The sequence below is a fragment of the Macrobrachium rosenbergii genome, chromosome 13 (assembly GCF_040412425.1).
Source record: "Macrobrachium rosenbergii isolate ZJJX-2024 chromosome 13, ASM4041242v1, whole genome shotgun sequence".
Lineage (NCBI taxonomy): Eukaryota > Metazoa > Arthropoda > Malacostraca > Decapoda > Palaemonidae > Macrobrachium > Macrobrachium rosenbergii.
The window spans coordinates 39,548,913-39,561,412 of NC_089753.1; the positions used below are offsets into that span (position 1 = coordinate 39,548,913).

The 12,500-nt window shown below is 40.0% G+C and overlaps 1 protein-coding gene across 1 annotated transcript in view; it reads left to right on the forward strand.

Annotated features, from left to right (window-relative positions):
- LOC136845219 (uncharacterized) overlaps window positions 1-12,500 on the forward strand; it is a 190,208-nt gene that overhangs the window by 140,328 nt on the left and 37,380 nt on the right. Inside the window, exon 3 of the mRNA XM_067115291.1 lies at window positions 11,290-11,365. Within this exon, the coding sequence (XP_066971392.1) occupies window positions 11,302-11,365 (64 nt within the window). The 5' untranslated portion in view covers window positions 11,290-11,301. The remainder of the gene's footprint in view (window positions 1-11,289; window positions 11,366-12,500) is intronic.

Consider the following 12,500-nt stretch of genomic DNA (forward strand, 5'->3'; position numbering starts at 1 on the left):
CAAGGGCATCGGTGGGGCCAGGTGTTGAGGACGTCTTCACAAGTTCACTCCATATCTTCCAGCCCGCGTGTGTGTGTCGACCTCGTGGGTTTCTGCTTTTTATCCCCTCCTATGGGGCAGGGGGGCGTCCACCACAGATGCTTTGACTCATTGCACCTGCTGCCCGCAGGGGAGGTTTTGGCCTGTAGGAGAAACACCCAAGCCAGATTACTTTTGCCTCGAAGGAAAGATCTTTATCAAAAATGGGAGCGCCTTTAATCTTTTAAACCCTTGTTTTTAAGTCGATAGACAGATGGTCTATCGATCGGCCGGCTGGCAGTAAATGAAACACAACAACAACCAACCACAACAAAGGAGGGGGGGGGAGGCAATTTGCTAGCGAATTCTTGCTAATCATAATACCTCCCCATACAAGATGATGTACATACCTCCTTCGGGTGTGTACATCGATATTCAAGAATGAGCGGCAAATGCTTTACGTTACTCTACATTCTGCCTTGCAATGAACTTTACTACTAAGGGTTTTATGAAGCTGTGACATTACTTTTAATTACACATTGGGACAATTTTCGTTAACAGAACGCAAAGTGATTTAAACACTTGCAAAGGAATAATTACCTTAGATTTGGTTACCCACTGGTAACTTTATAAAGTGACTCGAACAATTGTGAATTAATTAAGATTATAGGACCACGTATATGAGGCTATGGCCAACAAATGAAAAGAAAGGTTATTGTTCAAGAATTAAAATACACGGCTACTTAATTTTAGATAAAATGCATGCGGTTAGTACAATCTGCCTTGAAGAGGCTGTGTAAATGAAAAACAGCGTTTATTTTTGTAAATGACATCCCCTTTTACGCGATACTGTAATGACTATACATATTCGCATTGATAATTTATCTTCGTTTTAACGTGCTTTGCTCAGCTATCGTTCAACGCGAGCTGAGGGATGACCCACACACCGGAATTTGACAGTCGTGTGCGGGCGAGAGTATTCGCGAGGTTTTAATTCGCTAACCTTAAACTACGCTAATTTTATGCGTCCACTGCCTACTCAATGTTATGACGGGGCGAGCAGACAAAAGATGTGGGGTAGGACAAACAGCGATCTTGGAAGGAATGGAAGGGGGAAAAGGGATAATAATAACAAAAGGAAAGTTACCAAGACGTTACGAATGAAACTTGACCGCATATGAAAGGCGGGACACGTCCCTCAGAGCTTACAAAAGGGGCATTTAAATCACAAGGGCAAGAGTTTATGACTCGCGATTCATTAAAATTAAAGATAAATAAATGACTAAAAGAAAGTAAATGATATTGGCAGAAGAACTAAGGGAAAAAGAGTGAGGGTTTTATTGTGTTAGGCGGGAATTTATCGTCCTTTGCCTATAAATTACGGCCCGGACTATCACTTCAGTCCCAGGGCGAGGAAAGTGCACCGGGGCGCGACTCCTTCAGGAGGGGCTGACACGCACGCCCGGTGCCAAGGTATGGGCGCAAGGGCGTGCCACTTCTCACTCTGTTATTCTTAATGATTTATACATTGTGTGGGGAATGGTATCCCGTATTTAATTGCCTCTTGTGGGGATAATTTAAGGGAAGATTAAATAGAAGGTGATAAGAGATAGAAGTTCCTGAGGAACGGAGGAAGATAGAGGAGGGCCTGACATCCCCTTCTGGATTAGGGGTGCCAAGACCTTCGAAAGATGAAATGGTGGCACAGGTGCCATGGGAGCTCTAGAGCTCTTTGTAAATTACCTGGAATGTCCCACACCCGTGGTAATTTCGCCTCGAGCCTTTCTTAATGGGACAGTCGTCCTCGGCCGGGGAAGCGGAGGGCCGCGACCGGAGGGCGGCACGGAGTACCACCTGGGCCTGCTGATGCGACAGCTGACGCAGGAGGGTTCCGTGCGGGTTCTACCATGATCCGTCGCGGCTCTTGTAGTTCATCGCCAAGTGAGATATGGCAGAATCCTGACTTGCAATTGCGTCGGCGACGGGCTGAGGCAGAGAGGAGGCGGTCGGGGTGGCGTGAGCGGCTCGCAGGTAACGATGACCAGCTCAGGCACGGGTTGCGCAGGCCGCACCTGCAGGTGAGCTTCGCGGTGGTCGGGAGGAACCGTCTCTCTGACCGACGCTGGTAGCGGTGTCAGGCCGGGGAAGAGAGGGGTCCTGAGTTGGATCCCGTGAATGGAGATCGGCGTGGCGCTCTGGCGCTGGCACTAGGGCAGAGTCAGGCGCTATCAGAGGTTTCTTGGGCTCGTCGGTCAGGACGGACGAAGCCTGGCCCTGCTCGGGGGCATGCAAGTGGCACCGGCAGGAATTTGGCATCTCCTGAAGGGAGATCTGATTGGGGCCCTGGCACTGGCACTGAGGCAGGGCCGGGCACTGGAATTGGATCGGGAACCGATCGAGGGGCCACTGTACATTGTACTCAGGTGGCACTGGTGGGGACTGCACGTCCTCCTGGTACCCAGGGGCGCCAGTCTTGACTGAGGGAGAAGCGGGGAGGATTACTCGCGCCCATGGAATGATTCGGGAATGGGGACCCCTAGATTGTCGTGATTTCGGTGGGGACTGAAAGTCCTGTCCCAGGATGACGTCATAGCCTCCGGGGAGATGGCTTGCTACTGCAAGATTGCAAATTTTGGATTGGTGAGGTCTTGTGACTCTCAATTGGACCGTAGGGAGTATCATTTTAAATTTATTTATTCCTCGATCGTGACGAGTTTTCGTCTATTGACGATAGCTCCATAGGGAACTCTGTCCCTTCGGATGAGGGAGATTTGTGCGCCCGAGTCCTCGAAAGCAGTGACTCGGCGCGCGGGCTCGCTACCTCGTGGAGGGGCCACGTATACAGGCCCTTCGGCGGAGGGCCTAATGACTGGGGATCTGTGACGGCCAAGGCGACGGTGGGAGTATTTACTTTATTATTGCGTGGGCATTTTGCCCATGCGGGAGAATGGTCATAGACCTTGCACGCCGTGCAAAAGGTCTGGCTAAAGTCTTTCCGCGCTGCCCCTGTGGAGGGCGAGGCGAGTTATTTGTCGGTTTTCCGGAGAGAGAGGAGCCGGTTTCTTGTTCCGGCACTGTTCGGAGGAATGCCCGTTTTCTTGCAATAATGGCAAGTTAGGGGCTTGCCCGAGTTTCCATTTTTGGGGAATTTGTTCCTCCGAGGAGGGGCGGGGATTTATTTTCCGCCCCATGGATCCTTCTTGAGGGTGGTGGGTTTCCCACATATCTGCTATTCGGCGGCACTCCGTGAGTGTTGCTGGGGCTTTTTCCACTATATGAGTGGCGAGGGCAGGAGGGGCGAGCGCAGGAAATGCTCAATTTAAACCGCTCGAGTACCTCGGCGGTGTTAGTGGCTCCTTCGAATCGAGCCATTTTGTCAACGCCCGCTCCGAATGGTACGCCCAATCGGACCAAGTCTGGCCTGCTTCTCTGGGCTGCTCTCCAACGTCTCCTCCACCGCTGGGGGGTAATCTCGACGCCTTCGTAACTGCTTGGCGACGGCTTCCCAGTTTCCCGATCGTCGGGCGGGAAGGGCGTGGTAGGCAACGAGGGCCTTTCCGCCCAGGAATTTAGTGAGAACAAGGGAGAGTTCCGCGGGGAGAGATCGCAGCACTCCAGGACTCGTTCGGCCCTTTCAAGCCATACTTCGGGTTCGGACTCGGTCCATTTTGGCATGAACGAGTGAGCTTGGCTGAGGGCACTCATCCCCGCGGCAGGGGCGGGGGTGGCGTGCTGTCGTTCTAGCACCTGGAGCTCATGGGCGCGTTCTCTCTCTCTCTCCTGCTCTTGGGCAATTCTGTCTCTCTCTCTTTCTTCACGTTCTCTCTCCCTCTCTGCACGTTCTTTTTCCTCCCGTTGTTCTTGAGCGATTCGTTCTCTCTCCCTCTCTGCACGTTCTTTATCCTCCCGTTGTTCTTGGGCAATTCGTTCCCTCTCCTCTCGTTGTTCTTGGGCAATTCGTTCTCTCTCTCTCTCCTCACGTTCTTTGGCCTCTCGTTGCTCTTGGGCAACTCGTTCTCTCTCTCTCTCCTCACGTTCTCTTGCTCTCTCCGCCTTGGCATCGTCCACTCGCTCTTGAACCCATGCTCTCAGATCTTGCCCCGATAGTCCCATGTCCTTCCCAGCGGACATGTAGAATTTGAAATCCTCGTTTTGTTGGGCTCTGGTATTAGCCATCTTGCAATAATGGGTATAGGATATGTCTGAAAAGACTCAGGTTGTCTGAAAAGACTCAATTGCAGGAATCTGAAACACTCAATTGTTCAGATTGCAGGCGAATGGATCTGTCTGAATACGACAGGTGATTAGTAAGTCTGAGGAGACTTGTTAAAATTTGATATGTCTTGGAAAGACATGGTTGTTCTTGGCGAACGAATTTTCATATGTGTCTCGGAAGACATAGTTGGATTTTGTCACGCTCGGACTTGGCCGGCTGTAGCGTGAAGTTAAGGAGTTGTTCTAACGAACTAGAATGATCAGTCCCGTAAGGGCTTAGATGTGTGTGAACTACACTATATAATGTCTCAAAAGGACTTAAATTTTGGGTTCCCGAGGAATGAGAAATTCTCGCCACGTGCGAATAGAATTTTTTTGTATGAGTCTCTGAGGACTGGAATTTGGAGAAATTCTCGCCACGTGCGACGTAGAATTTTAGGAGTCTCTGAGGACTGGAATTTGAGAAATTCTCGCCACGTGCGACGTATAATTTTAGGAGTCTCTGAGGACTGGAGTTTGGAGGAATTCTCGCCACGTGCGACGAGAATTTTAGAAGTCTCTGAGGACTGGAATTTGGAGAAATTCTCGCCACGTGCGACATAGAATTTTAGGAGTCTCTGAGGACTGGAATTTGGAGAAATTCTCGCCACGTGCGACGTAGAATTTTAGGAGTCTCTGAGGACTGGAGTTTGGAGGAATTCTCGCCACGTGCGACGTAGAATTTTAGAAGTCTCTGAGGACTGGAATTTGGAGAAATTCTCGCCACGTGCGGAGAATTTTAGGAGTCTCTAAGGACTGGAATTTGGAGAAATTCTCGCCACGCACGACGTAGAATTTTAGGAGTCTCTGAGGACTGGAATTTGGAGAAATTCTCGCCACGTGCGACGTAGAATTTTAGGAGTCACTTAGGACTTTGAATTACGATTCGTCCCTTAGGACTTAGAAATTACTAACGGGAAACCCAAAGAAAAATGTTTGCTGGGAAATGAATGGGGGAAAAAAAAATGCTACACACGCGGGCATGGGCGGGGGGGGGGGTGCAGGTCGTTTGGCCAACACCGGAGGTATTTTTAGATTCTGGGTGAATGAACCCGTATATTTATATACCGTCTGGGATTCCAGGGAATTTCCCAGTCGTCTGAGAGGATAACAATACAACGGCCTAGTAATTTTCCCTATAAGCGGAGTTTAAATTTCGCTTTCCTAACACCTAGCTCGAATTCTAACTACACAGAGAATTTTCAGCAATGCAAGCTGACTTCGTCGTGTCCCACGTGGGAATTTATTCGCGCCTAAATAACAGTTCGCTAATTCGAAATGTGAAGTAAAATTTATCACAGAGGAATTTATTTCGCACTATTCCTCGAAGCAAGGATATGGCAAAGATTTTAACCCAGGAATTTTCGCACTATTCCTCGAAGCAGAAGATATGGCAAAGATTTTAACACAGAGGAATTTCGCACTATTCCTCGAAGCAAGGATGGTTAGCACTGGTTATTTCCTAACTACCTATCCTGAAAGGCATGCATTAACGAATCTAATACGGCGGTTCTTTTCTCTCAGTGATTACATGCGTCCCTATTTCTAATTCCTAGGAACAGTCACGATTGTAAAAAGGTTTTGCTAAGATTAACACATTACTTACGTGGAATTTTCTGGATCTGTGTGCTGGTTTTACACAAAAGGTTCGTAATTGTCTTGTATCCAGCTTAGCTTTGCTAATAGCTGATCTGGCAAGTTGCAAATGCAATAAAGCAACACTAGGGGAACTGCAACTGCAAAACGAGATCTATGGCCAGGTCGCCATTTTTACGTTTTTCCGTGGTTTTAGTTTGAAATATGCTCTGTGAGACAGGTAGCAACAATTTAAGGTAATTTAGCCTTGTGATTCTGACTTCGTGGGTACGGGAAAACGTAAAAAAAGAGAGGAAAACAAAGGAGAATTTCATATGAGCATAGGGCTCTGGTTACTGAGGGAAATATTACGTAAAACACGTGGGCAAATTTAAAGGAGTGTATTTACATAAATGATATCAGTACGGGAAAGAGGAACTCAAGTAGATTACTATCCTGAAGGAGATTCCTACTGGATTGAATGAAACTGGGGGATTCCAGACACAGTCCGAGAAGCTTCCACGAAATAGAATCCCTCTGAAATGAGAGATATGCACATTATATGCCAGTAATGAAAATAGACAAAAGAATAATGAATTCGAAGCTGCACTGAGGGTGCCAAAGGAGTAATAAAGAATTAATACTGCCGATGCAAGAGGCGCACGGACATTAGACAAGGGCGATTTCTGGCTTTCTCTTTAAGCAAATATTACGAGACAAAAGCGTGACTGAAATGGGGCTCTTCCAGGGCACTTTACCTTAGCAGATTTTCCGAGGGCGCGTAGAAGGCGGTCCGTGGATGACTTGCGATTTCCAAGGGCGAGTTTCTTCCACGTGGTGAGATGCAAGGGCTTCCGTAAAGGGGCAAGGCGATGGGGACTCCTCGAAACTCCAAGCAATGGCGTGTGGGCTCGAGGAATACGGTCGAAGGGCACGAGGAAAAGTATACTTTGGAAAGGGCCACGTGGTTAGGATGCAAGGGCATCGGTGGGGCCAGGTGTTGAGGACGTCTTCACAAGTTCACTCCATATCTTTCAGCCCGCGTGTGTGTGTCGACCTCGTGGGTTTCTGCTTTTATCCCCTCCTATGGGGGGGGGGTCCACCACAGATGCTTTGACTCATTGCACCTGCTGCCCGCAGGGAGGTTTTGGCCTGTAGGAGAAACACCCAAGCCAGATTACTTTTGCCTCGAAGGAAAGATCTTTATCAAAAATGGGAGCGCCTTTAATCTTTTAAACCCTTGGTTTTAAGTCGATAGACAGATGGTCTATCGATCGGCCGGCTGGCAGTAAATGAAACACAACAACAACCAACCACAACAAAGGAGGGGGGGGAGGCAATTTGCTGGCGAATTCTTGCTAATCATAATAATATATATATATATATATATATATATATATATATATATATATATATATATATATATATATATGTATATGTATATATATATATAACAAATTACTCCACTTACAGCACTCTTTATGTAATTCACTAGTAGAATGTGCAGCTCTCCTTTCCTCTGTTTTCTATATCATGTATTCAAACTTTTTTTTTCACTTCTGTGAATTGTTCTTCTATTGCATTTTATCTATTGTAAATCTTTACACAAGAAAAAAAAAAAAGTTTGGATAAATAAATAACTCCACGGTGCACACACACCCGTTTTCAACGAAAAACTTGCCTCTTCTCTATAACGACGAGGCAGTATTTCTTAATAACCTCTTTGTGTTAGAACTGAATTGAACTGAATATAGAATTACAGGCCAAAGGCCAAGCATTGGGACCTATGAGGTCATTCAGCACTGAAATGCAAATTGGCAGTAAAAGGTCTGAAAGGTGCAACAGGGGGAAAACCTTGCAGTTGCAGTATAAATCAATTATTAGGAGAGGGTGGAGAGTAAGATGGAAGCAAGTGAATATGAAAGGAGGTACAGTAAAAGGAACGAAAGGGGTTGCAACTAGGGGTCGAAGGTACTTTGCAATGACCTTAAGTAATGCCTACAGTGCACCACATGAGGTGCACTGACGGCACTGCCCCCTACGGGGTCTTTGTGTTAGAACTTGCTTAAGTCATCTTTTAGGAAAACCAGAAATGGATCGTATCAGAAGAGATAAATACGAGGTGTTGGCCGCTAAATATCAATCAGAAAATATTTTCATGCAACCGGACACAAATTGCTTGTTTATACAACTACGCATAGGTGCACTAGAGGATCCAGAAAAATTTCATGGGGGGTGGGGGGCGGCACCAATCTTCATATTATACATACATACAAATATATATGTAATATATATATATTATTTCTATAATAAATTTTTTTATTTTTTTCCTATTTTTATACCGCTCTTTTATGTTATTATCTAAATCTTCAATATTATTATTTTGTCATTGCTGTTCAATGGGGGCTGCACGTGCCCAGGTGCCAACTCACCCCCGAATCCACTAGAGTACAATAGAATGTCACTGATAAAGTTTCCGAATTTTATCATTGTTACTTCCTTCAGTTACAAGGCTCCTCAGTTCTCTTAGCGTACTAATATTCTCTCTCTCTCTCTCTCTCTCTCTCTCTCTCTCTCTCTCTCTCTCTCTCTCTCTCTCTCTCTCTACTCCTACTCTTCCGACAGCTTTCCTTTTTTAGAAGCTATGGTTGGATATGGTTGTTTTTTAGTCTTCTCCGAAAGCCAGAGTTATGTAGTGCTTTCGACGAACGCAAAGACACAGCCTTAATACGTGTCAATGATCACCACATGATAATGTCGCCATAAACAATATAAAGTTTTTGGTTTTTCAAAGTAAACCTTAAACACTGGCATATTCCAATGACAGTAACCACGTTGCATATGTATAAAGCTTTGAACGTAACAACAAAGCTATGTAAATTGCTTTGTCCCATGAAAACGTATGCAGAGAATTACCTTTACAATGATTTAAAGTTTAATGCTGAATATGTTTGTTGCTGGATATTACAACGTTAGGAAACCGTCGAACAAACATACATTATACATATTATACATATGTATATATATACGGTATATATACACATTTATATATATGTACACATGTGTATGTATATATATATATATATATATATATATATATATATATATATATATATATATATATATATATATATATAAATGTACATATACAGTATATATATATATATACATATACATACATATATATGTATGTATATATATATATATATATATATATATATATATATAAATGTACATATACAGTATATATATATATATATATATATATATATATATATATATATATATATATATATATATATATATATATATATATATATATATATATATACACATGACACACCCTCATTACATACACCTAACACCATAGCACATTTCCATGACTACACCCAGTGTGAAAGTGCTCTGCATTCTCTTTGTTGAGCAATATACTTTCACACACATACACACACACACACACACACACACACACCCACACACACTCCAAAACAACACACTTCCTGGTATAAAGATTTTATCAAGAACAATGCCTTGTCGTTAGCACTAATGGGTAAGTCTGGTCTTATAATGAATGAGGGGTATTTCTGGCTCAAATTAAGAAAAAAAAAAAAAAAAGTCCCGCGACTGGCTTTGACAGGCTGGGGTGGAGTACTTTTACCCAGGTAGCCTATCCACGGTAAAAGTGATAGCTGACTTTACTATATTCAGGGTAATTATGGGTTTTTTCTATGGCACTTTACTGTCCATATATATGTAAACGCCCCAAGGCAAACACGAGAACATACTGACAAATCTATGTATGTATGAATGTATTTATTTATATATGCACATACAGGTAGGTATATACATATATATATAAAGTATATACAGTATGTATGTATGTATGTATATAATATATATATATATATATATATATATATATATATATATATATATATATATATATATATATATATATATGTGTGTGTGTGTGTGTGTGTGTGTACATATATTTAAACATGTGTATATATATATAAATATATATATATACATATATATGTATATATATATTTAAATATATATATATATATATATATATATATATATATATATATATATATATATATATATATATATATATATATATATATATATATATATATTTAAATAATATATACATATATATATATATATATATATATATATATATATATATATATATATATATGTATATATATAACTAATCACTTTTACATATCTGCAATACATGCATATCGTAACTGACTGTTAAATGAGGTACTCATGCTTCTCGTGGTCACTTAATAGCCTCCAACGCACAAGCACTTAAGCAAGACTGTACATCTGAGTTAAGTAACTTAAGTGTTCTTGGTCCCAATGACCACAAAAACCAAAAATGTCCCAATAAAGTAAAAAAACTCAGATATTCAGATATTTACAAAAAAAAAAAAAAAAAAAGGCGGAAGAGGCTGGGAGTGTCTACGAAAGCCTAGGTGTTAAGTGACTGTTGAGCTAAATTTCCTTTATGAAAGCGAAGTTTGGACGTTGAAGGGGAACGAAAAAAAATATGAAAGGTTGAGGTGCAATGTTTGTGTAAATTATGTGACGTAAGGGGAAATGAAAGGGTGAGAGATGTGGAAAGCATTATGTGTTTATGCGGTATATGATAAGGAAACTAGTTTTATTATTATTATTATTATTATTATTATTATTATTATTATTATTATTATTATTATTATTATTATTATTATTAACGTTTTTGTTTAGCGGTTTTAACTCCAATTTATTATTATTATTATTATTATTATTATTATTATTATTATTATTATTATTATTATTATTAACGTTTGTGTTTAGCGGTTTTAACTCCAATTTAATTTATTTTATTATTATTATTATTATTATTATTATTATTATTATTATTATTATTATTATTAACGTTACTGTTTAGCGGTTTTCACTCCAATTTAATTTATTTAATTTTATTATTATTATTATTATTATTATTATTATTATTATTATTATTATTAACGTTTTTGTTTAGCGGTTTTCACCCCAATTTAATTTATTTTATTATTATTATTATTATTATTATTATTATTATTATTATTATTATTATTATTATTATTATTAACTTTTTTGTTTTGCGGTTTTAGCTCCAATTTCATTTATTTTAGTTTATTATTATTATTATTATTATTATTATTATTATTATTATTATTATTATTATCATTATTATTATTATTAATTTCTCCCTTCCCTTTAACAACCGTATTTTGTTATTTTCTTTTATATTAGAGCCACAGTATAGTTTCGTAGACATTAGTTTTACTGATTACATCTTCAACAAATATTTATTTATCTCTAATGCTACTTCACCTAATATAATTTTGCTACTCTATTATTATTATTATTATTATTATAAATCCTGATTTTTCTTTCCAGACTGGAATCAAGATGGCGACCCACTGGATATTAGCAGTGTTCCTAGTTCTTGTTCCGGTATCAAATGCTCTCCCAGGTACAGTATGGGAATTCGTATAATACCTGTTCTGTAAGAGTAGAAAATGGGTCTACAATATTTCTAGGAGCATTAATGATTTTCAGTATAATACCTATCTATCTGTCTATCTATCTATCTATCCATCTGTCTGTCTGTCTATCTTTCTATATATATATATATATATATATATATATATATATATATATATATATACATATATCATTTATAATATATATATATATATATATATATATATATATATATATATATATATATATATATAAAACACTAATGCATATCTCTTTATGTTTGAATTAGAAAAGGAAAATAGACTGGAGTGAGTATGATGAGGTGGTTTGGTCCAGTGGAGAGAATGCTTGAAGATGCAAGGATTGGGAAATCGGCTGGGTACTAGCAGAGTTCTTTGCAAGTATAAGGAACAAGTTCTTCTCTAGGTGGTTTTCCGCAAAGGAGTTCAATTCTTGTCCCACAGTATGAGTTTATGGGGCAAATATTATTATTATTTTTTTTTTAAATCTGAGGCCACTGCCTAGTTAGGATAACAGCTAACAAGTTTTTTGTATACTGTAAATTCACACAAATACACAAACACCTGCAAAATTCACACACCCATACACAAACATATGTAAAATTCATACACGCACACATACACAAACATATGTAAAATTCACACACACATATACACAAACATATGCAAAATTGACACACACAAACATATGCAAAATTTGCACACACACATACAGAAACATATGCAAAATTGACACACACACATACATAAACATATGCAAAATTCACACACACACACCTGCACAAATATATGCAAAATTCACACACACACACATACACAAACATGTGCAAAATTCACATATATACACAAACATATGCAAAATTCACACAGACACGCATACACAAACATATGCAAAACTCACACAAACATACACAAACATTATGCAAAATTCACACACATACACAAACATATGCAAAATTCACACACATACACAAACATATGCAAAATTCACACACAAACATACACAAACAAATGCAAAATTCACACATATACACATGCACAAACATATGCAAAATTCACACACACATACACAAACATATGCAAAATTCACACACAAATACGCTC